At 39.5% G+C, this 23565-nt stretch overlaps 3 protein-coding genes across 19 annotated transcripts in view; all 3 read right to left on the reverse strand.

Moving 5' to 3' along the window:
• LOC146466008 (death domain-containing ATP nucleosidase-like) overlaps positions 1 to 1960 on the reverse strand; it is a 4938-nt gene extending 2978 nt beyond the window's left edge. Inside the window, exon 1 of the mRNA XM_085127798.1 lies at positions 1207 to 1960. Within this exon, the coding sequence (XP_084983924.1) occupies positions 1207 to 1876 (670 nt within the window). The 5' untranslated portion in view covers positions 1877 to 1960. The remainder of the gene's footprint in view (positions 1 to 1206) is intronic.
• LOC146466006 (uncharacterized) overlaps positions 1 to 17098 on the reverse strand; it is a 35665-nt gene extending 18567 nt beyond the window's left edge. The window contains exon 1 of the mRNA XM_085127914.1: positions 17010 to 17098. Coding sequence (XP_084984040.1) covers positions 17010 to 17039 — 30 coding nt within the window. The 5' untranslated portion in view covers positions 17040 to 17098. The remainder of the gene's footprint in view (positions 1 to 17009) is intronic.
• LOC146466007 (uncharacterized) overlaps positions 1 to 23565 on the reverse strand; it is an 82778-nt gene that overhangs the window by 10443 nt on the left and 48770 nt on the right. The window lies entirely within an intron of this gene.

Genomic DNA, 23565 nt, shown 5'->3' on the forward strand with positions numbered 1-23565 from the left:
TTTTATATGCTGATTAAGGCGATCGGCGAAAATAGTCAGCCGTGCCGCTACTGTGACGAGGATGTTCACCGATTGCCACAATCGACGTTTAAAATCGCTGATATCTGGCAAAACTGCTCGGGGTTATTTTACTGATATGCTCCACCTGAAATAATTGAGCCAATCAGACTACCTAACATCACGACTTTTCAAAAAATGGCGGCGGGCAACGTGCTTCGTTGGCAAATTTGGAAATTTCGCTAAAAATGAACAATGTGGAAGCTTCTTACATACAGAAAAAGTAAAGCAATTCCTAAGTGACGTATGGAATTAAGATTACGGTGTATGCGTATCCATATACTTGTGTGGATGACCACATTTTTGATAACTGGTGAATCTGCCTGCCTACCTACCTTCCTATCTACTTATCCAGCTAGCTAGCTAGCTTATACTTGACACAGATACATGCACGCAAACTTTTACGCTGCACCTTTTCAGTTACAGATCACTGACGCCGCCAAAATGTCGTGAGGACAAAAAAGTAGCACAGGAACCTTCGGAAAGGGTATACTTAAGGTTTTTACATACACGTCTTCTCTGATTCTACAAAGACAGACCCACGGCAAAATGGAATATTTTTGTTCTACACAATAAAAGAGACATTTCTCAAGCCACTGTCACGTTAATTAAGCCGAACCTTTTTCTAAAATCTGTAAAGTCGAACTTCAAAATTTAACTTAGCAAAATTAGGATTGTCGGAATTTAAAGCCTTAAGCTTACAGATGTCCTACGACAGAGCGAGCAAAAACGCCCTTGTGCGATCTGTGGGACCTGGAGTTTACTCTATTACAGGAGGGATTATAGACGAACTAATGCTATAATTGAAGGGGTACCTGGAAAAAAGCCTTAAGTGATTCTTGATAAATTGCTAGATTCTCCTTCCAAATTGCCTTATATTTGTGTGTGAAACAAAAGGAGAATTTGACCTTATATCAAAAGTCACTTAAGGCCTTATTCCGTGCACCCCTTCAATTAGTCGCAGGTCAGTGAAAATTAAGTGCTGGACTTCCATCCTTCGCCGCAGCTCTTCCCTTCTTTATTTCCTTGCTTTTTTTGTGGCTCTAAAGATGAAAACATGACAATAGCCTGTATATAAAATCCGTAGTCCTATTCATTCGGCAGCTAAAGCCATAACTAATTGGAAGAAGGCAAAACACATCAGCTCACCTGCACTTCCCGTTTCCATGGCTGTTGCTTGAGGATAAGATTTAGCCAGTTCTTCACGCCGCCCTTCACTGGTGACCTGCTCTTGGAGACTCAAGAACTCACCATCGCAAAGAACTTTGATTTCACAAGCTTCCGGATTCCTCAAAGGAGCATTATAGCCTTCAGCTGCATTTTTGATGACGTTGAGGAAACGTCTGCTTACACGAAGTGTCAGGTTACGTGAAGTTGCGCGTGCTTTTCGCGAAATGACAACATCCCCCAGTTTGGTTTTGTTAGGGTTAATAGCACTACATGTTCCCACACACATAACTGCCTTGGGCCTCAACAGGGTCGCTGCATTCTTGACGTCAGTTACGAGAGTACCACCAGGACCACCAGGACCTTGATAACTCCATACCAAAGCAACTGAGACTTTTTCCTGTTGACGTTCGTCTTCCCCATCAAAGTAAACGTAGCCGGCATCCTCAAAGTAACATCTGAACGGATTGATCATCTGCATGTAACAAGCCAAGAACTCGCAGTCCCTGGATGTTATTAACATGATGTCTACAGGCAAGGGTACATCTTTGATTTCCTTCGTTGTTGTTTTCACATCTCTCAGTGACAGTATATCAACTGTTAACTGTGGTGGATCTCCAATGGGCTCCTTCAAACTCCTAACAGTGTTCATTTCAGCTGCTGTTATCAGGTTACTGTAACAGAATGTTCAATGGTAGATGTGCATTACTTGCCTCCTTTGTTGTTGTTTAAGTCCCACTCAATGACATGATTCTTGATCTCCTTAGCCGCTACGTACTGTATATCAAGCAAGCTGAAACCAAACATTCCTATAAGAAAAAGAAAATACAGGCTCAAAGGGCCGCCGCAGTTTCAGTTTGTAAATTAATTTTGATTCAATTCTGGCAAGCATATCATTAAGAGAACAAAGCATGTTATGAGTGATTGCAGGAAGAAGAGGCAAGATGGGAAAATGGTGGTGTTTGCAAAACTTCCTCTCTTTTCTTAGGAAAATGCATATCAACAAACACCATTGCACTTACAGATTAACAAGCCAAATGCTCACCCTAGTTTGACCATTGTTACACAATTCCCTAATTGCCTTGCCTTAATAAAAAACTGAATTCCACCATTCCATTATATCCCGGGGTAACGTATGTTCTTATAATTGTCAGACACCTTTGCTTTGCAATTTTATGAAATTTGCTGAGAAATTGGGTACTTTGAGTCACAAACAAGCGGATACCTTACAAATACCCCAAACAACTTCAAAAACAAGTTTGCAAGTTTAGCACGAGTTAACTATAGATCTTTAAGGTCACGATTTGTTAATCTGTGAGCTGTTTTCAAACAAAAAACTCTAAACACTTTCTTAAACGCTGAGCTTGAAAATGATGTTCTGACTTGCATTCTCATTGTTTATAAGGGACAGGATATAGCTCACAGATGGACTGTGTAGAAATCTTTCCAGCCCTACTACAGTTGAAGCTCTCCTTGCGACCACTCTTGTAAGCGGCCAGCTCTACAGGTGTAGTAACAATTGCCATTGTGAAACCCCGTTCAAATTGTCACTTACATGCAAACTCTGTAATCAAAGCTCTCGTAAGCGACCGCTCCCATAAGTGACCGTGCCCACTTTTGGGAATTATCAACTGGCCTTTTCCTTTGATTTTAAGCTCTCGTAAGCGACCACTCAAAGATTCTGATTCATATTACAGCAAATCTTTCATATAAGTATACACTTCGTGATCACATTTACAGTAATATAGCACTGCCTAATAATGTTCGTAGATAAAGATCTTGAATCTAAAATTCAAGGTGATTTACGGCTGGATCAAGAATGTTAACCTGAAACCAAGGAAGAATCCTTTATGCTTAAAGCTCTCGTAAGTGACAGGCTTCTATTGTCTCAGAAAGTAGAGTTTCGGAATCTCAAGCTCATAAAAAATAAAGCAGGTCGCGGGATCCTGAATTTTGGATTTTGAATCTCGGAGTCTCGCAAGCCAGGTTATTAAGTCTGAATGGACTGTCATAAAACACAAAACAAAGAAAAGTGAAAAACAGCTCAACATCGCAATCGCGCAGGCTGTGAAACATGTAGGCTTGGATAAATTCTGCTTGTTAATTGCCATATTATGCCTTTAAAAGAACAAGGCTAATCGGCTTCTCGTTCTCAGATTTAAAAAAAATAATAGTCGTCTCGGTCTCGGATTTTAGAGCCTTGACATTTCAGGGAGTCTCAAATTTTACCATTCTTTAGCCCTTTCTTTATTGTATCCTAGCCCTACACTCCACACTAAAAAGCTTAGTCAGGCCTAGGGTACACTAACCCTCTTGGTTACAGTATAAACAGAACAACAATGACCTGTACTTGTAACCTGTGGAATGTGACCTGTAGAAAAGACATTTCCTTAATAAGCAAGCTTAATATATATTTAAGCTTAAGGACGGTGCCTACTTTTGTTACCGCGCATACGTCCTGCGCATCTCGAGATACTCGGTTTTCCTATGGGTGGTGCTCACGACTGGTAATACAGAGATATTTTGCGCCATTTAAACTATGCGGAGAAAGCAGAACTTAATTAGCAAGAGCTCTTGGTATCCAAAGAGAAAATTGGGATAACCATGCATTTTTCCGAAATAATAAAACTCTAAAATTTGGAAAAAAAGGCAATACATGTACATTGCTTTGTATTTTACTGCCTTTTACAATAATTGCTGCCCCGCTACCCGCAATTTTCTTTCTGGATTCCAGTAACCCATACTAAGATCTGCTTTTCACATAGTCATAAACTGTGCAAAAATACTTCTGTTGCAGTATTAAGCAGGGCGTAACATGTTGATCGAAATCGATCATCGAAAACGTATTCGATAAGTCGATAGTTAACAATTATTCACCAAAGTGGAGGTGAATAGTGATGGATATTTAACGCGAAGCGGCGAGGTAAATATCCATCACTTTCACCGACACTGAGGTGAATAAATGTTTTAGTATATACCACACAAGCTGAATAAGAAGTGGACCAAAAATTACTTTATTAAATTTTGACAGTATACCGACAAATGGTGGGAAATTTAAAAATCTCGCGCGCCGCGCGGTAAGCGATTTCTTATTGTAGAAAGTTCCGTCTTGCTTTCTTGCAGACAAATAAAACTTTTGGAGGCACTTGTTTAGTTGCTCACATGTCTTTTCTTCGATTGTTGTGTGAAATTTGTCCTGTTGTTGAAACCATACTGCAAAACATTAGATGTTTCATTGTTTACATTGTAATTATAGTGATCGACAGTTTTTGTAAACAATGCATTGTATTTTTATTTTTCGCCTTAGAATATGAGGTTTGAAAGATTAAATAACTTACCATGTAATGCCGTCAAACCAAAATTTGTTGCCAATTTTTTTATTTTTTGTAACAGCCGTCTCTTTTATCGAAATATTTTCATCCTAAGTAACCGTGGCGAAACGGGAAGCCATCTTGTTTCTCTTCAGTTGCTCGGAGGTGAATAGTACTTGGCCAATCACCTCCGAGCTAGCCAATCAGCGCGCGCGAAAAGCACTATTCACTTGTGCGGTATACAGCTATTTCAATTAACGTTGTTGGATCAAAGCTTAAAGCTTAAAGACATCTTCAAAGAGGCTGCCATCTCATCCATTTGATATCCTAACATTTCTTTCATCCAAATGGCTCGCCATCGTATATCTTCACTGGACAGACGAGGCATAACTGATTTTGATGAACTTATTCATAAAAAAAATCCACAGAATCTTGAGGTCTTGTCTTATAGCTTTGTACTTTGATCCGACAACGTTAATTGAAATAGCTGTATACTAATTGTCGATAATTTTCAATCGACAAGTTTAATTTGTCTAAGATAGTCGATAATCACAAGATTTCAAACTGACTTTCAATTTGTCATTGACAGAAATTCGGCCAGTTTTAAATCGGCCGCGAAATTAACCAAGCCAATAATCCGATAGCTCAAACGGCAATTTATAGAAGTGTTCAACCGCTCAAAAGTAAATCTGTAAGGAGCAAGCAAGTGGTTTGTTTTAAGTGTTGTTGGTAATCAACGTAGAATAGGCTGTTTACGTTGAGGAATGGTCAATGTTTTTTCGTTCAGCCGTGCTAGGCTGTTCGAGTCTTGCTATGGCTGATCGACTTTCCCTTCGCTAGTCCACGTTCGACTGCAGTCTTTATATCTTTTTCATATTCTGATACTTGTCGATTAAAATCGATCAAATCGAATTTTAACATTGAAAATCAACCGAAATCGATACTCACTAGAAATCTTGCGATCAATTCTTATCGATTTCCGATATTTGTTGATTGATTAGTATCGAATTCGACCGAAAACGATCGATGTTTATCGACTTTCGAAATTATCGACATGTTACGCCCTGTATTAAGGTGGTACTGGAGGCTAATTTGCACATTTTCATCACATATCTACATGCATAAAATCTGTTAAAAAAAATCACTTAAACTTCATCAAATTTTAACATGTTATTACATGTAATTTTATTAAAAATATTCTTATTCCAAAAGAATGAAAGGAATTCCAGAAATTTGATCTGTTAATGGGCGTGGTCGAAACCTTGCCATTTGGCATATCTCTATAAAACTCAAAGAAAATGTCCTGCATTTCAAAAAGCATTGGCCAATTGATGTGCAATGTTAAGACCTAGCATCGTGTCAGGGTGCGTCAGAGAAAACTCAAACGGAAAAAAATTATGTCTTCAAATGTAATTATTCAATCTCGTAAAAAATGAGACGCGACTACGAGTCTTGTATTTGAAGGCATTTGACGTACTCGCACAAAAATGTTCGTTCAAGTACGTATTTTATGGCTTCCAAGTTTCAAGCCCTTCTGATAAGCCTTCGAAAGTAATTTTAAATGAACTCGCTCCCACCTTTTGATCAACATGCATTTTTTCCTCAAAAATTGCGCTGGAATCGTAAAAAAAACAAGAAGCTGTTTTCAGCTGATATTCGGACCATATTTGACTGCGTGGTGCGTAAGCCTACGATCTTTTAGCAGTGACAACTTCCAGCATCGTTAACTCCCCAAAATCGGTAGATATATAGAGAATATTACACGGCGGCGCAAAGATATGAATTTTATTTTCGAGTGGTAAATAATATTTTACGAACGAGCGCAGCGAGTGAGTGAAATATTGTTTTTAACACGAGAAAATAAAATTCATATCTTTAAGCCACCGTGTAATTTTCTTTTTATTATATGGACAATAAACATACGTGATGGAGATTGAAAAGTTGGATCTGGGCATTTTACAATTTCTTAGCTTGATACAAAATACAAAATACTCAGTGCAAAGTAGAAAAATGTTTAAACAGTCAAATTACAAGTAAATGGGACTAAATACATGTGAATTGGTTACTCCATTACTGACTCTGGCTTGAATCATCAGATACAGTTATTTTCAGTCTCTTTTCACTAGGAATCCGTAAAGGCTCTTCAGTACGACCGGAATAAACTTGAACGTTTACCGTCCCGATTTTGCAGTTTTGAAATAAACCTCCTGTAGATGAATCAGGTAAAAAGCGAGCCGACTCAGTCTTCTATTCTATCGAGACAGTTGACAAGGTTTTTGAGGTGCTAGCAGTGTTAGACAACACAGCAGAAATTTGTTGTTGTTTCTTATCGGATAAAGTTGAGTAGTTGTTCAACGAGTTGACGTTTTAATGTCCAGTTATTTGAATGATTTCGTTTGGAGGTACATCATTATCCACCAGTTTCTGAACCAAATGCTTTCTGGTGCTGTGATTCACGAGTGTTTTGTCCGTTTTCAGTCCTGAGTCTTTTATCATGTTCCTGAGCATGCTTCTTAGAGAATTGACTCCAAACGGGGAGCATTTAAACCACTTTTGACCTGGTTTCGGGCTTTCAATATTAACAGCAAGATAGAAAGGAGATTCATCCGTCATCATGTCTGCAGGGCGGCGATTTTTGTAGGCCAAGTAAGTATTAATAGGACAGCGATCTGGGTTGTTCTTGTTTTCGTAAATTTGAGGTTTTTTCTCCCTCAAAGTTCGACGGTTTTCACCAGTGCGCGTTTTCGTTTGTCTTTCCTGACTGAACTCGACGAAGCGGTTTCCCTCTGAATCATGCAGTCTTCAACTGCAAATCACCCCAACAAAGATCTCTCTGTTCTTTACCAGGCCTCATCCCGAAGTAAATACAGTTGTTCAACCAATGAGCATTAAGGAGAGCTCTAGGAGAGTCAATTCCTACGACTCCGCAGCTGTAAAACGTTGCGATATCTTCATCTGAGAGCGGATCCGCTGCATTGGGTCGGTTTCCTTTGCCGATAGATTTTAACTGCTTTTGTTTCTTTTTTAAATATCTTGTACTTCGTGGAATTCCTTGTCGTTAAAAACTGAGAATCCATAGTTATCAGTTTCGAAGATAGCGGTCGATACTTTGCAGAAAAGCTTTGATAGACGAGGGCTCATACTCGTCGCCGTTTTTTTTTTTATTTTTCGAACAGCAAGCACAAACTTTTTGATAATTGCTTGTATTTCCGCAAGCGTAATATTCTCTATTTCTCTTTTCTCGTCGAAAGTTTCTAGAAATTCTCTTAAAATCTTTAGATCATTGAGCGTTTTCTTCTTAGTATTCTCGTTCTCTTGTTGTTTGGAAAATGCATTTACATCGTCGTCGCTGACCACAACAAATTATTTTATTCTGAACAGCAAACTAAGTTCATTCTAGTTCATTCAACAAAAAAGGCAACCTCGACCCTGGGTTAAAGCGGTTACTTTACGTTATTCGAGAGGTTTTGGGTACATATCTATTTCTGTGGGGGCTTGAACTTGGTAATTCATTGCGTTTGCTCAGGCTACTAAGATCTTTTCTAAGGAAATAAACCTTTCGTGAAGGCATAGGTTACATTTCTTGTTAGTGTTATTATCGGGTTTGCACTTTTTGAGTACTTTCCATTCAAATAGAAATGTTTTGTTTGCGTCCTTCAGGGTCCATTTATTGTTTAGACAGTTCCGTTGCATTTCATCTGTTGGCGTTTCGGAAGAATGTGCTGTGGTTTCGGTATCGTTCTTTGGTCTTCTTTAAAGTTTGATGCCAGTCCCACGTACGATCCTGTTGTTGTTACCGTCGTTCGCTTGGACGCATTTACCATCAAGTGGGCATTCTGCTTTCTTCCTACAGTTGCAGCTCGGGTCATGATTTTGGTTTGGGGTTGTAGCTACACTTGAGAGTATCTGTTTTTTTATGTGATGCGATGATGGTTTTCATGTTTGGCATGCATGAGTAGCTGAGTTTTAGTGTGTGTCTGTTGAAGATCTTGTTTAATGGGTGGTACTTGGGGAGGCATTTGTCGACGATGTATAAAAATTTCTGTACAATTGACAATTTCTAAATCTCCTATATTTAGCATACACTGACATAAACACTCTAATATCAACTTATCAATATAAGCTCAAATTATTTTACTCAGATGTATCAACGATATGAAACATGATTTAGCCAAACAAAGCTCTGTGGGCTCTAGGGCACAAATTAAAGACGTTTGTTGACAAAACGGTTTCCTTCTTGAACAAATTCAAAAACTGATGACAAAATTGCAAGTACGTTCGCATAATTTGTCGTTCGTGATGTATTCCTTGGCCCGCCAATTTTTCTGAACGTGCCTTGTTTCGCGTTTCGTAATAAAAATGCTCCGCGCGATAACCCATGAAGGTTCAGAATTTTTCCGGCGGAGGAATCAAACACGAGAATTGTCATCGCAGAACTGACTGTGACACGATAGCGATCGCATCACCGATTACATCTCTATAAAGTCAAATTGGAAAATTAAGTCTAATTCTGGTCACCCAAATCAAAGCTATTCATGCAGCGGTACTTTCTTTTGGGGCTAATTACACGGAATGCCCGCAGGGCAGGCCGTGTCTAGGTTTGGGTCGGGTATCTTTTTCTTCGTCGTAGCCACAAATCTGCACGTTCCTAGTAAGGATGTATTGTTCTGATTGTCTTCAACAGAAGCGGCCCAATCAAAATCTATGATTCAGGCAAATGTCACGAGAAAGGGGACCCACTCATCCCTTCCTGTGTGATGTCAAATCATTATTGAGAAGGGATCTATTGTTCTGATTGTCCTCAACAAAAACGGCCCAATCAAAATCCATTATCGGCGCGTATATCACGAGGGAGGGGACCCACTTATCTCTACCTGTGTGACGTCAAAGCAAATCATCATTGAAAGGTTGCTTTCGTTCAATGGCGGCCACATGTATGAATTTTAGACTCTGATCTGCCGTTTTCAGAAAGAAAACAAACCTTTTTCAAGCGGTAAATCGAAATAATAACTTCTAAGTAGTACTCGACAGTTTAAACGGTGGAAATTGGGAGAGTTCACAGCGAAGAAATTACGCTTTCACAAACAGATCAAATGATTAAATGCGAAGGAAGCCAGACCAGTTTCAAAGGGATCATGACCTTATTGTAGAGTAATTTCCGGTATGATTCCCAGTAACACAACGATAAAATATCACGCAGTCTCTCTAAATAAAACCGTTCAATTATTTCAATTGCGAAGGGAGGATAGTTTTTAAAAATCTCCGAAGCATACAAATGGGAATAAATGGGGCTATATTAAGCATTCCGTGTACATGCCATTAGGGGCATCTTGTTGGATGTTTATTATGCGAAGTTCGAACTCGTAAGTCTCTGGATGAAAACCTAAGGCGTGGACATTAAAATAAAAGCTAAAGAGCAGCTGTTTTCTCAAACGTGGATTTCGGCATTTCTTAAAGATGACCTTTGAAAGTTAAAACGAGTTAATGGATCCTATTCGCCTAAACATCAAGCACCTCTGCTGTCCTATTATTCCAAGCGTTCACTAAGTCAGAAACTGTCTCTCTTTTCCCCTCTTCCTCAGCGTGCACTTGCGATCGATCGTTCGATTCGACATGACCATTCTTCTTCTGTAAAACATTCGCGTTGCTTGCTGTGAGGACTGCATTCGAATCCGGCTTTGGAATTCTTTGAATTTTCTGAGCATTCTGCAGCGTCTTGCGAGGGTCCCGAAGAAAGCTACAAAACCTCACTATACTTTTCTGTTTCGATTTCTCATTCGCGTTTTCGATGCCTACCATCTACATCATGCGGAGTTAAATTCATGCGCGTGCTGCTCGTGTGACAAACCTTCTAAAGGTTCATGATTTCTTGCACAACTGTCATCCTCGCTAATCAGACGATACGGAATGTACCATGTTCAAGCTACCTCCTCTTCTCTTATGCTATATCCACGGGCTTTAATCCTTACGTTTTCGCTTTCTTCGCCACTCGACATGCTATCAGATTGCCTTCACCTTTTTGTTCTAACGACTCCAGAACCCTCTCTACGCTAAGGGAAACGTCCACGAACGCTTCACAACCGACGCCAAATGTTTTGATTCGAAAGGATAGTGACTCGCAGAATACATCGGGGAAAGGGTGGGAGAGCTAAGGGAGCGAAAAAATGAGGGAGTTTGGGACCCTCCCCTCCCCTTCCCCGATTACTTAACTCGGCGCCTCACGGCCCGAGTACAAAGAACGCGAAGAATTTGATAACGCGACCGAAAACTTTACTCGTGCCACCCGAGTACAAAAAATGAGACAGAGAACAATAACTTGTGGCCCGAAGTCTTATCTCTCGGCCCATCGCGACCAAAAAAATAAAAAAGTATTTGATAATGCTACCGAAACCTTAACTCGTGCCGCCTCGCGGCCCGAGTAATCAGCTTGAAAGCTTCCGTCGGCTTGGATTCAATGGCAGCCATGTTTTTGTACGCCTGTAATAACAGTTTACAGCGGTAAATCATCAAAAACGGACCTTTTTAGGCCCTTTCTTTCCTTTTACGGGGTGCTATTTTTCCCGCGAAACCAATCAGGAGAAGCGATTATAAACAATGACACCTCTGCATAGCAATGGCACCCGCAACAGAACCCCAACAGTGTGATGGCGTTGAATCAAACAGACAAACACGTGTGATAGAAGAAGCTAGTTTTAGAGGAGATATACGTCTAAAAAAGAGGGAAAAGAAGTGATGCCGCCGAGAAAGCGGTTACACACTATGAAGGAGAAGTCCGAAAAGGGTAACGAAGCTTGTGTTCCAGGATCACAGTCGAGGATAGGGCTAGATTTTGATAAGTTGAGGGAAGCTAGCTGGAGAATCATGCATTTCTCTCCTGTTTTTTCCTGGCTTCAAGATCGCCGTAAGACTGCGAGCAGTCTGTCTTCTCCTAATTTTTGGAGCGCGCATCTAGCGCACGATGGATCTAGCGAGCGGCGAAGCCGCATAATTTGACTGTCACTTTTCGTGCGTAATATGAGGGGGAAAAGTACGACTGATCGCCGTTCGTTGGATTACGCGACGCGACCCGTGCTATCGGCGTTCCATCAAACCTGAAAGACAAATATTGGAATAGCGTCAGTGCTGCTAGGTAGTTGGGTAAGTGGTGAAAACACAGGCGGACCACCCTCTGTTTGTGTGGTGTAATGACTGTTTGCAACTTGAGACTTTATATTCACACGACACGTTCGGTTGAAATATTTAAAGGCCTTTTACCTTTATGTTGAAATAAAGTTTCAAGGAAATGTTGATTGAGTCATGCGTGGTGTTTTTTTGCCATTCCGAGCCGTAGAAACCTTTCTCTGGCGAGTTTACCTTTCAACGGTGTTGCCGGCCGAAGGCCGGTACTAGCACAGGTGGCGCAAGCTCAAGCTGTGAGTGGTGATCATATTGCGTAATAGCGGTCATGGCTCGTGCCAGGTCCATTCAATGAGAAGCGAGCCAGCGACTTTGAGAAAGTCTAGATGATCACCGATCACAGCTTGAATTAAGCTTGGGCCGCCTGTGGTACTAGAGAAAGGGAGACAAGGCGGGCAAGAACCCGCCGGCGAACCGGTGTGCGACAAATGCAGACTGCAGACTTGCAGACTTGCAGACCTGCAGACCTGCAGACTTGCAGACATGCAGACTTGCAGACTCACTGATACTGGCCTTTCCAAATTCATTTTAAAAATAATATTGTGTAACCTCCGGCATTCCACATCATGCGCTGTCTGCTTAGTACGCTTTTAAGGCTACTTGGCTACTTTCAGAGGACAACCGTGAAGACTTGCGCGACCTGCATACTTCCGGATTTTCGCGACTTTAGAATTTAACGAGAATTGTGTGGTAGTGTTGTTGGTTCCATGGAGTATTGCTGATTCACTAGCTCGCGGCATTTAGTACGATCGAGGTGATATAATCCCTTGTGGCGACATTTGTTGTTTACGAAATTTTAAGAGTTAAAATCTCGCACAGGGCTTTAAATTCAAACTAACTCTGGCATGGCGACCACCTGAGCAGCTCGTCTACATATTTTTTGCTATTCTAACTTTGAACTCGGATATCTCGATAACCAATCAAGATATCGGAAAAGCCTTATTAATGTCTTTTGAATAACGCTGTGCAGCTAATTCGTTCTTGCCAGGCGTTCGATACCCGATAAATTCAATCCAACACTGGCCTTGTTCGTCGGAGCGTTTACCTGATCCTGATATTTTAGAATGTAAAATAATCACTAAAATTGTATTTTTTCCAAAACTTAGCGCTTACTATGCTGTTTGCTATATAGTTTGACAAAGTTTTCTCAAAACGTACGAATTTAATTCCTGAACGACAACCGTGAAAGTAGCCAAGTATCAAAGCCTACCAAGCGGACAGCGCATGATATGGAATGGCGGGGGTTACACAATACTATTTTTAAAATGAATTGGGAAAGGCCAGTATGTTGAGTCTGCAAGTCTGCAAGTCTGCATTAGTCTGCAAGTCTGCAGGTCTGCAAGTCTGCAAGTCTGCAAGTCTGCAAGTCTGCAAGCCTGCAAGTCTGCAGATCTGCAGGTCTGCAAGTCTGCAGTCTGCATTTGTCGCACACCGCCGGCGAACTAGCCTGCGAACGCAGACGTATTTCCGGCTGTCGCTTCACTCCTTCGGCGGAGTGAAGCGACAGCCGGAAATACGTCTGCGTTCGCAGGCTAGCCGGCGACCGCTATGGGTCGTTACTTCAAACCGGAATTGTCACAAAATTTGAAAAATTCTTGCAGTATTTTCAACGGCATCTGATTAACTGCATATTTTGCCATGTCGTTGCCGCGTTTGGGCTTCATTCGTCAAATTTCCTTCGAGAAAAGCGGAGCTCAAGTCCTCCAGGTAGGTTTCAAACTATGATCTGTAGCAAAGTCAGGGACCAAAGGAATTCTAAGCATGCAGTCCACTTTAAATCAGCCAATCAACGCTTCGCGACCGTTGCCCGGCAGGGTTGGGTATTTGAAGCGCAACGGTCGCGAAGCGTTGATTGGCTTGGTTACTCATTTGTTAATATTAACAGGAAAACAAAGTCTGGTGGGGGAGTAGGGATGTTTATATGTTCAGCTTTCACTTACCGTGTTCGAAATGACTTAAACTTACAAAAAGATGATATCTTAGAGAGTATTTTTATAGAGACATGCCGTAAGGAAAATGATAAAATTATAATAGGAACGATTTATAGTCGACCACCCACCAATAATTGTAATGACTTTGAAACAGAATTGAAACAATCCTTCACACAATGGATAACGAAAACAATTAAGACCTGTATATTAATGGATGATTTTAATATTGATCTCTTAAAATATGGGAGCAATGAACATGCAAACAGATTTCTTAATCAAATGTATAGCTCGCAGTTTTATCCTGTCATTATCAGGCCAACAAGAATTACAACTAACTCAGCGACAATAATTGATAACATATTTATTAATAACATTTACTTAGACCGCTCAAGTGGTATTTTGATTAATGATCTCTCAGATCACTTACCTGTTGTTCAAATATCGCCTAATTTAAATATACAAAAACCAAAAAAGAATTCCTTCAAGAGGAGAGAATTAACCAAGGCAAACATATATAAGTTGCGTATTGAAATTCAAAATATAAGCTGGGAATACCTTAAGACAATCAATGATGTTGACGATGCTTATTCATATTTTCAGGAAAAATTTCTACGCTTGTATAATACATGTATTCCTAATAAGAATTATTCTAATAAAGAGTCTAAAACCAGTAACAAACCTTGGATCACAAAAGGATTCATCAAATCTTCTAGAATTAAAAACATGCTATACAAAAAACGTTTAAGCAACGGAAACGAAGAAATGAAGGCAAAGTACAAATATTATTGTAACAGATTGAATAAGCTAAAAATTATTCTGAAAAAGAAATATTATGAACGACAATTTGATACTACTAAAGGCAACATAGAACATACGTGGAAACTAGTTAATGATGTGCTCAACAGAAAGAAGAAAGAGACAGTGCATGTTACAGAATTTAAGAAAGATCAGATCATGAACCAGTTACTAACAGGAAGGAAATTGGTAACAGATTCAATGATTATTTTGTTAACGTTAGACAGAACCTTGCTAAGAAGATAACAACCAATACTAATTTATCATTCAAAGATTACTTGAAGGAAAGTTTTATGGATTCGATGCTATTATCACCTGTTTGTGAACAGGAAATTAAGAGAGATTTAGAAAATCTTGACCAATCAAAAAGTTGCGGACATGATAATATCATGCCCCGGGTAGCTAAACTGTTAGCATCAGAATTAAGTCTACCGTTATCATACATTATAAATCTCACTTTTACTACTGGTAAGATACCTGTAGACTTAAAAAATTTGGATTATTATTCCAGTATACAAGACAGGAGACAAATGTGAATTCACAGACTACAGACCTATATCTTTGTTACCTTGTTTTTCTAAAATGTTGGAGAAAATGATGTACAAACGATTATTGAATTACTTAAATAAAATATGTGTACTCAGTAGTCACCAATACGGATTCAGGAAAAAATCTCTCAACAAATTTTGCGCTTATCGACCTCATAGATAGTTATAGAATAACAACTGCTATAGATAACGAACAATTTGTAGCTGGGGTTTTTCTAGATCTGTCTAAAGCTTTTGATACTGTAAATCATGACTTGCTACTTCAAAAGTTAGAATTTTATGGTATTAGAGGGATTGCATTGGATTGATTTGAAGAGTTATATAACTAAGAGACATCAGCGCGTTAATTACAACAACGAACTATCGGACAAAAAAGAAATACTATGTGGAGCTCCTCAAGGATCTGTCCTGGGTCCACTACTATTGTTAATTTACATTAACGATAGTTCGAACCTATTATCTTTCATTCTTTTTGCGGATGATACTAATTTGTTAATGTCTCATAAAAATCTGGATACACTAATAGCTAAAATAAACGAAGAATTAGAAAAAGTAACCATTTGGCTACAATTAAACAAGTTATCACTCAATCTCACAAACACTTACTTTATGCTGTTTAAATCATCAAGGAAGAAAATAGATCATGAATTAAGAATTAAGATAGAAGACCATTGTATTACTCAAGCACAACATACAAAATTTCTTGGAACAATAATTGATAAACAGTTGAAATGGACTGAACACATAAATTATGAATCAAACAAAATATCAAGATTTACAGGAATATTTATGTAAGGCAAGGCATTATGTAACTAAATCTTTGCTGAAATCAATTTATTATGCTTTAATCTATCCCTCTATTTATTATGGAAATATTGTTTGGGCTAATGCGTACCAATCCCATCTAAACAGGATATATAAACTACAAAAGAAAATTGTACGGATAATGACTTTCAAACAATACAATCATAGAAACCGTTATTTGATGAGTTGCAGATACTGAATGTATATCAAATTAATTATTACACCATTGCCATATTAACAAGACAATTCATAAATAATCAGTTACCTACTTCGATGTGCATAATTAAAATACACGATCAACCAAAAAATTACACAAGCCTTTAACCAAAATAAATATTAGAAAATTTAGTATAAGTTATAAGGGAGTAGATATATTTAATAACCTGCCAAGGGATCTTAAAAAACAGGTGTCAATCAACTTTTAAAAGAAAACTGAAAAACTTTATCCTTACCAATCAAATATTCTTGTATTTTCTACTCTTCGACAATTAGTACTTTTCTCTTGATCTGTTCGATGTTATTAGTATATTTTAGTTGTAGCTCGTTCCTTGCCCTATTATAGGAATTTATCATTTAACGTAGATTATGATAATTTCATATATCGCCAGAGTTATTAGTAACAGTTAGTAAGGGTGGTCTCCTCGATAAGCCTAGAAAGGCTTCTGAGACTTCCTGCTCAATGCTGTTACTACAGTGATGAATGAAATATTGTAACAGTTGTTGATTTTGGGCAAATGATAAAAACAAAGACAATAATTTTATTTCATCCATCTAGTAGATCCAGAACGGTCTCATCTTTCATAAAAAGAGAGCACTATTGACAGATCTCTCAACACCGTGATCTTTGGGGAATTGTACACGAACACAACACAAGGATTTTCGCAGTAGGCAGTACGTGTTTTTTCTGCGAAAAACCCCGAAAACAACAAACTTCTCTCGCTAATTGCTCGCGAACGCGTCAGTCTTGATCTCTGAAATTTGGCGTACAGGTCCCATTTTAAGTAATCTCCCATATGTTTAAATAAGGTCATGATCTGAAAGATCGATTTAGCCTCCAGTACCACCTTAAGAGGCAATATGAAATCTGTTTAGACTGTTTAGTGAGTTAGCGAATTGGCCGTTAGCGAAACAACTCGAAGTCGTAACGACGGATTGCTCTTGAAACTACTTCCGACGAACGGAAACTCATTGAAACATAGCTAATGCTTACCTTGATGTACCTTGATAGCTTCCACGTTTTCGGTCGCCATCTTATCAACCTCGTTCAATTCCAAGGGTTCTCTCTCTCTTTGAAGGAAGAAAGAGGCTTGGCAAGATTTCCGCACGGCCCCCTACGTAATTATGTATACATTTTGCGACTCTAACGCTATTCATGCTCGTTCTTTAATTTTGTGTAAGAGGGTTTAGTATGACAATGATGCATGTATAATTTATGTATGGGCTGTGTGGAAATCTTTCTTCATTTGGGAAGATTTCTGCACGGCCCCCTATATTAATTATGTATACATGTTGCGACTCAAACTCTGTTTATGCTCGTTCTTTGTGTAAGAGGGTTACTATGACAGTGAGCATGAATAATTAATGATGGGCTGTGCGGAAATCTTTCCTCATTTGGCAAAATTTCCGCACGGCTCCTCACATTAATTATGTATACATTTTGCGACTCAAACTTATTTCATGCTCGTTCTTTGTGTAAGAAAGTTAGCATGACAGTGATGCATGTATAATTAATGAATGGGCTGTGCGGAAATCTTTCCTCATTTGGCAAGATTTACGCACGGCCCCCTATATTAATTATGTATACTTTTATGACTCAAACTTATTTCATGCTCGTTCTTTGTGTAAGAGGGTTACTATAACAATGATGCATGTATCATTAATGATGGGCTGTGCGGAAATCTTTCCTCATTTGGCAAGATTTCTGTACAGCCCCCTACATTAATTATGTATACATTTTACGCCTCAAACTCTGTTTATGCTCGTTCTTTGTGGGTTACTATGACAATGATGCATGTATAATTAATGATAGGCTGTGCGGAAATCTTTCCTCATTTGGCAAGATTTCTGCACGGACCCCTACATTAATTATGTATACATTTTACGACTCAAACTCTGTTTATGCTCGTTCTTTGCGTTAATGGTTTAGTATGACAGTGATGCATGTATAATTATTGATAGGCTGTGCGGAAGTCTTTCCTCATTTGGCAAGATTTCTGCACGACCCCCTAAATTAATTATGTATACATTTTACGACTCAAACTCTGTTTATGCTCGTGCTTTGTGTAAGAGGGTTACTATGACAATGATGCATGTATAATTAATGATAGGCTGTGCGGAAATCTTTCCTCATTTGGCAAGATTTCTGCACGGACCCCTACATTAATTATGTATACATTTTACGACTCAAACTCTGTTTATGCTCGTTCTTTGCGTTAAAGGGTTTAGTATGACAGTGATGCATGTATAATTAATGTTAGGGCTAAGAGGGTTAGTATGAAAATGATGCATGTATAATTAATGTATGGGCTAAGAGGATTAGTATGACACTGATGCATGTATAATTAATGTATGGACTAAGAGGTTTAATAGGCCAGTGATGCATGTATAATTAATGTATGGGCTAAGAGGGTTAGTATGACAGTGATGCATGTATAATTAATGTATGGGCTAAGAGGGTTAGTATGACAATGATGCATGTATAATTAATGTATGGGCTAAGAGGGTTAGTATCACAGTGATGCTTGTATAATTAATGTATGGGCTAAGAGGGTTAGTATGACAGTGATGCATGTATAATTAATGTATGGGCTAAGAGGGTAAGTATGACAATGATGCATGTATAATTAATGTATGGGCTAACAGAATAAGTATGACAGTGATGCATGTACAATTAATATTTGGGCTAAGAGGGTTAGTATGACAATGATGCATGTATAATTAATGTTTGGGCTAAGAGAGTTAGTATGAGAGTGATGCATGTATAATTAATGTATGTGCTAAGAGGGTTAGTATGACAATGATGCATGTATAATTAATGTTTGGGCTAAGAGGGTTAGTATGAGAGTGATGCATGTATAATTAATGTATGTGCTAAGAGGGTTAGTATGACAATGATGCATGTATAATTAATGTATGGGCTAAGAGGGTAAGTATAACAGTGATGCATGTATAATTAATGTATGGGCTAAGAGGGTTAGTATGACAGTGATGCATGTATAATTAATGTATGGGCTAAGAGGGTAAGTATGACAATGATGCATGTATAATTGATGTATGGGCTAAGAGGGTTAGTATAACAGTGATGCATGTATAATTAATGTATGGGCTAAGAGGGTTAGTATGACAGTGATGCATGTATAGTTAATGTATGGGCTAAGAGGGTAAGTATGACAATGATGCATGTATAATTGATGTATGGGCTAAGAGGGTTAGTATGACAGTGATGCATGTATAATTAATATTTGGGCTAAGAGGGTTAGTATGTCAATGATGTATGTATAATTAATGTATGGGCTAAGAGGGTAAGTATGGCAATGATGCATGTATAATTGATGTATGGGCTAAGAGGGTTAGTATGACAGTGATGCATGTATAATTGATATTTGGGCTAAGAGGACCCTTGTAAAAATTTCAGCGAGATCTCGCCGAGATCTCGGTTATCTCGCCGAGATTGGCGAGATCTCGCCGAGTTGACCGAGATCTCGGCGAGATTTCAGTAATTCTCGGCGAGAATTTTAGCGGGCAAAAAATTTCTGCGAGATCTCGCCGAGATCGCGTTAATCTCGCCGAGGTAGGCGAGATCTCGCCGAGGTAACCGAGATCTCGGCGAGATTTCAGTAATTCTCGGCGTAATTTTTAGAGGGCAAAACTTTCAGCGAGATCTCGCCGAGATTGCGTTAGTCTCGCCGAGGGAGGCGAGATCTCGGCGAGGTAACCGAGATCTCGGCGAGATTTTTAGAGAGCGAAAAACTTCAGCGAGTCTCGCCGAGATTGCGGTTGCGTCTTCCATCTCGGCGAGATTCGCGGCGAGATTTTTAGGGGCACCGAGACAGGCGAGATCTCGCCGAGACAAATGCGATCTCGGCGAGAAAACTAAAATCTTGCCGAGACAACCACGATCGCGACAAGACACCGCGATCTTCGCCAGATTCGAAACGAAGACATGTGAACTCTTCAGTGGTAAGGATTAAGTTATGAGGTTGAATGAGTTAAAACTTCACCTTAACCCTCGGTGAAAATAATGTTTGCTTTCATTTTTTCATGCTATAACTGGAAATCGATGAGCTTTAATTATTAAATTGATTTAACGCGCTTCTGCAGATTAATATTAAGTGCGCGTCTTAAGATAAATGTGAGAAGAACGCTGCTCACACCGGACGTTCGTTAACATACTTATTTACTATCATAAAATGAATTCATTGACCTGATAATTTTATCGTTTTATTGTCTAAATCTTTAACTCACCTTTTTAGGCGATTTTTGTCCCTCAAAAGGCGTTTCAGTTATGTCGTAATGCCTGCTGCGAACGATTTTTCGGTACAGGTAGCACAATTTTTGAAAACGCGTTCTTTCCCTTTTCATTACACTGTCTTCAGTTGTCGACATTTTTTTATTGTGCTCTTTTCCCTCACAATCTGTCTCTCAATCCTCGTAAACAACTTGCCGTCTCCGCGGCTTGCCACTTGACAAATGGCGCGAAAGTCCCCAACAACAACGTGAATTGGGCGATGTGATTGGTTAATTCAATCACGCCACCCGGCGATGCTCGCATAAGCTAAAAAAAAGTTTGACTTGAGGTTTGCGAGGCCACAAAAATTAATCCTGCAGAAAATATGAAAAGTTAAGCTTCATGACAAGTTAACCATTCGTTTATGGCTGGGAATCATGATAAAAGAACCTGTGGTCAACCGGAGAATAGCACACAAGGGATATGATGAGCACTGGTCAACAAAAATGATGCTGATTAAGTTAACAAACTACGGTATCCGAACTAACTGAACTAAACTGAACTGCACACTATGAACTCAGTCACCGCACGTTTTTTACGGAATACGGAATGTCCTGGATAATTAAGGTGCTGGAGAAGGAGGACTTAAAATTTGCTAAAGGGATGTTCAAGCTCGTTAAGCTATAAGCGTGTTAAGAATCAACTCAGTGGAAGTGACCATCAAGTTTGCGCGAGAATTGAGATTTTAATGGCTTTCTTACACAGACTTGTATCTCTTGATTGAGAAAGAGGTTAGTTTCTTATATTATTTATCCGTATTTCATCTTACTTAATAGCTTAAAGAAACACTGCGAGTAAAAGAGTTTGTTTAGAAATCGATAGAAGCTTTCACAAAGCGTAATTAGCTACACGAACGATTTTGTCTTTATAACTCGAAACCTCGAAGGTAAAATTTTTGAAATAAATTGTTGGTGATTCACAACTTCTATATTCGTTTTCAATTTGAAGCAGTTAGTTGGCATAATTCATTTACATCATAAGCTTACCGCTTAGTTTTGCTCTTTTGTCCAGATTTCCCAGCCGTAATGATTCAAATGATACGGTAGAAAGTAAGTGGTTGTTTAGGCCCAGTTCAGACGCCGAACTTTTCACGAGCCGAATTTAATGGTCGGTCCAAATCACGAAAATCCCGCCTTTTGATTCAGACGCCGAACTTAATTAGACGAACTTAATTTACTTGAAGCAAAACCAATCGAAATGTAAGCGTTTTTTGTTTTTTTTTTTTTTTTTTTAATTTTTTTATTTGAAATACGTTATAATAATTTATGCATTAGGTTCGGCTCATGAAAAGTTCGACGTCTGAATCAAAGCCGTTCCAAAGCCGAAATTCCCGGCTGAGCCAGGCGGGAAGAACGGCTGAGCCGTTCCAAATTGAAACAGCCGTTCTCAACTGATTCAGACGCCGAACTTTTCATGTACTTAATTCGAGGTATTAGGTTCGGCTCATGAAAAGTTCGGCGTCTGAACCGGGCCTACTTACAGAAGTTATATATTCACTTTTTCGTGGAAAATGCTTAGGGGCGTCTTGAGAACGTAGTTCGGTTATGAGTATCCTTCCAATGTTATTCCGCTGATTAAGAATTTCAAACCAAAAAGCTTTACTTTCACGTCTGACGATCAAATTTTCAGTACACCGCTGCAGATGCTAGCTCGCCGAGATCTCGCCAGGGATTCCTCGCCGCATTTTTTTAGCCGTCTAAATTCTCATCTCACTGAGATCTCGCCACTAATCTCTCCGCGTTTTTGGCCGCCGAGATTTGGCGAGATCGGCGCGTTTTTGGCCGCCGAGATTTTCATCTCACCGAGATCTCGGCGCGTTTTTGGCCGCCGAGATTTTCATCTCACCGAGATCTCGCCACTAATCTCGGCGCGTTTTTGGCCGCCGAGATTTGGCGAGATCTCGGCGCGTTTTTGGCCGCCGAGATTTTCATCTCACCGAGATCTCACCACTTAAATCTCGGCGCGTTTTTGGCCGCCGAGATTTGGCGAGATCTCGGCGCGTTTTTGGCCGCCGAGATTTTCATCTCACCGAGATCTCACCACTTAAATCTCGGCGCGTTTTTGGCCGCCGAGATTTGGCGAGATCTCGGCGTGTTTTTGGCCGGCGAGATTTTCATCTCGCCGAGATCTCGCCACTAATCTCGGCGCGTTTTTGGCCGCCGAGATTTGGCGCGATCTCGGCGTGTTTTTGGCCGGCGAGATTTTCATCTCGCCGAGATCTCGCCACTAATCTCGGCGCGTTTTTGGCCGAGATCTCATCGAGATGAAAATCTCGGCGGCCAAAAACGCGCCGAGATTAGTGGCGAGATCTCGGCCGAGATCGCGGCGAGATAAAAATCTCGGCGGCCAAAAACGCGCCGAGATCTCGGCCGCGATCTCGGCCGAGATCTCGGCGAGATGAAAATCTCGGCGGCCAAAAACGCGCCGAGATCTCGCCCGCGATCTCGGCCGAGATCTCGGCGAGATCTCGGAAAAATTTTCGCAAGGGGAATAGTATGAAAATGATGCATGTATAATTAAGGTTTGGGCTAAGAGGGTTAGTATGACAGTGATGCATGTATAATTAATGTATGGGCTAAGAGGGTAAGTATGACAATGATGCATGTATAATAATGTTAGGGCTAAGAGGGTTAGTATGACAGTAATGCATGTATAATTAATGTATGGGCTGAGAGGGTAAGTATGACAATGATGCATGTATAATTAATGTTAGAGCTAAGAGGGTTAGTATGAAAATGACGCATGTATAATTAATGTATGGGCTAAGAGGATTAGTATGACAGTGATGCATGTATAATTAATGTATGGGCTAAGAGGGTTAGTATGGCAGTGATGCATGTATAATTAATGTATGGGCTAAGAGGGTTAGTATGAAAATGATGCATGTATAATTAATGTTTGGGCTAAGAGGGTTAGTATGACAGTGATGCATGTATAATTAATATTTGGGCTAAGAGGGTTAGTATGACAATGATGCATGTATAATTAATGTTAGGGCTAAGAGGGTTAGTATGACAGTGATGCATGTATAATTAATATTTGGGCTAAGAGGGTTAGTATGACAGTGATGCATGTATAATTAATGTATGGGCTAAGAGTGTAAGTATGACAATGAGGCATGTATAATTGATGTATGGGCTAAGAGGGTTACTATGACAATGATGCATGTATAATTAATGTATGGGCTAAGAGGGTTAGTATAAAAGTGATGCATGTATAATTAATATTTGGGCTAAGAGGGTTAGTATGACAGTGATGCATGTATAATT

The sequence above is a fragment of the Pavona decussata genome, unplaced genomic scaffold, assembly GCF_977016875.1.
Source record: "Pavona decussata unplaced genomic scaffold, jaPavDecu1.1 SCAFFOLD_154, whole genome shotgun sequence".
In the NCBI taxonomy this organism is placed as follows: Eukaryota; Metazoa; Cnidaria; class Anthozoa; order Scleractinia; family Agariciidae; genus Pavona; species Pavona decussata.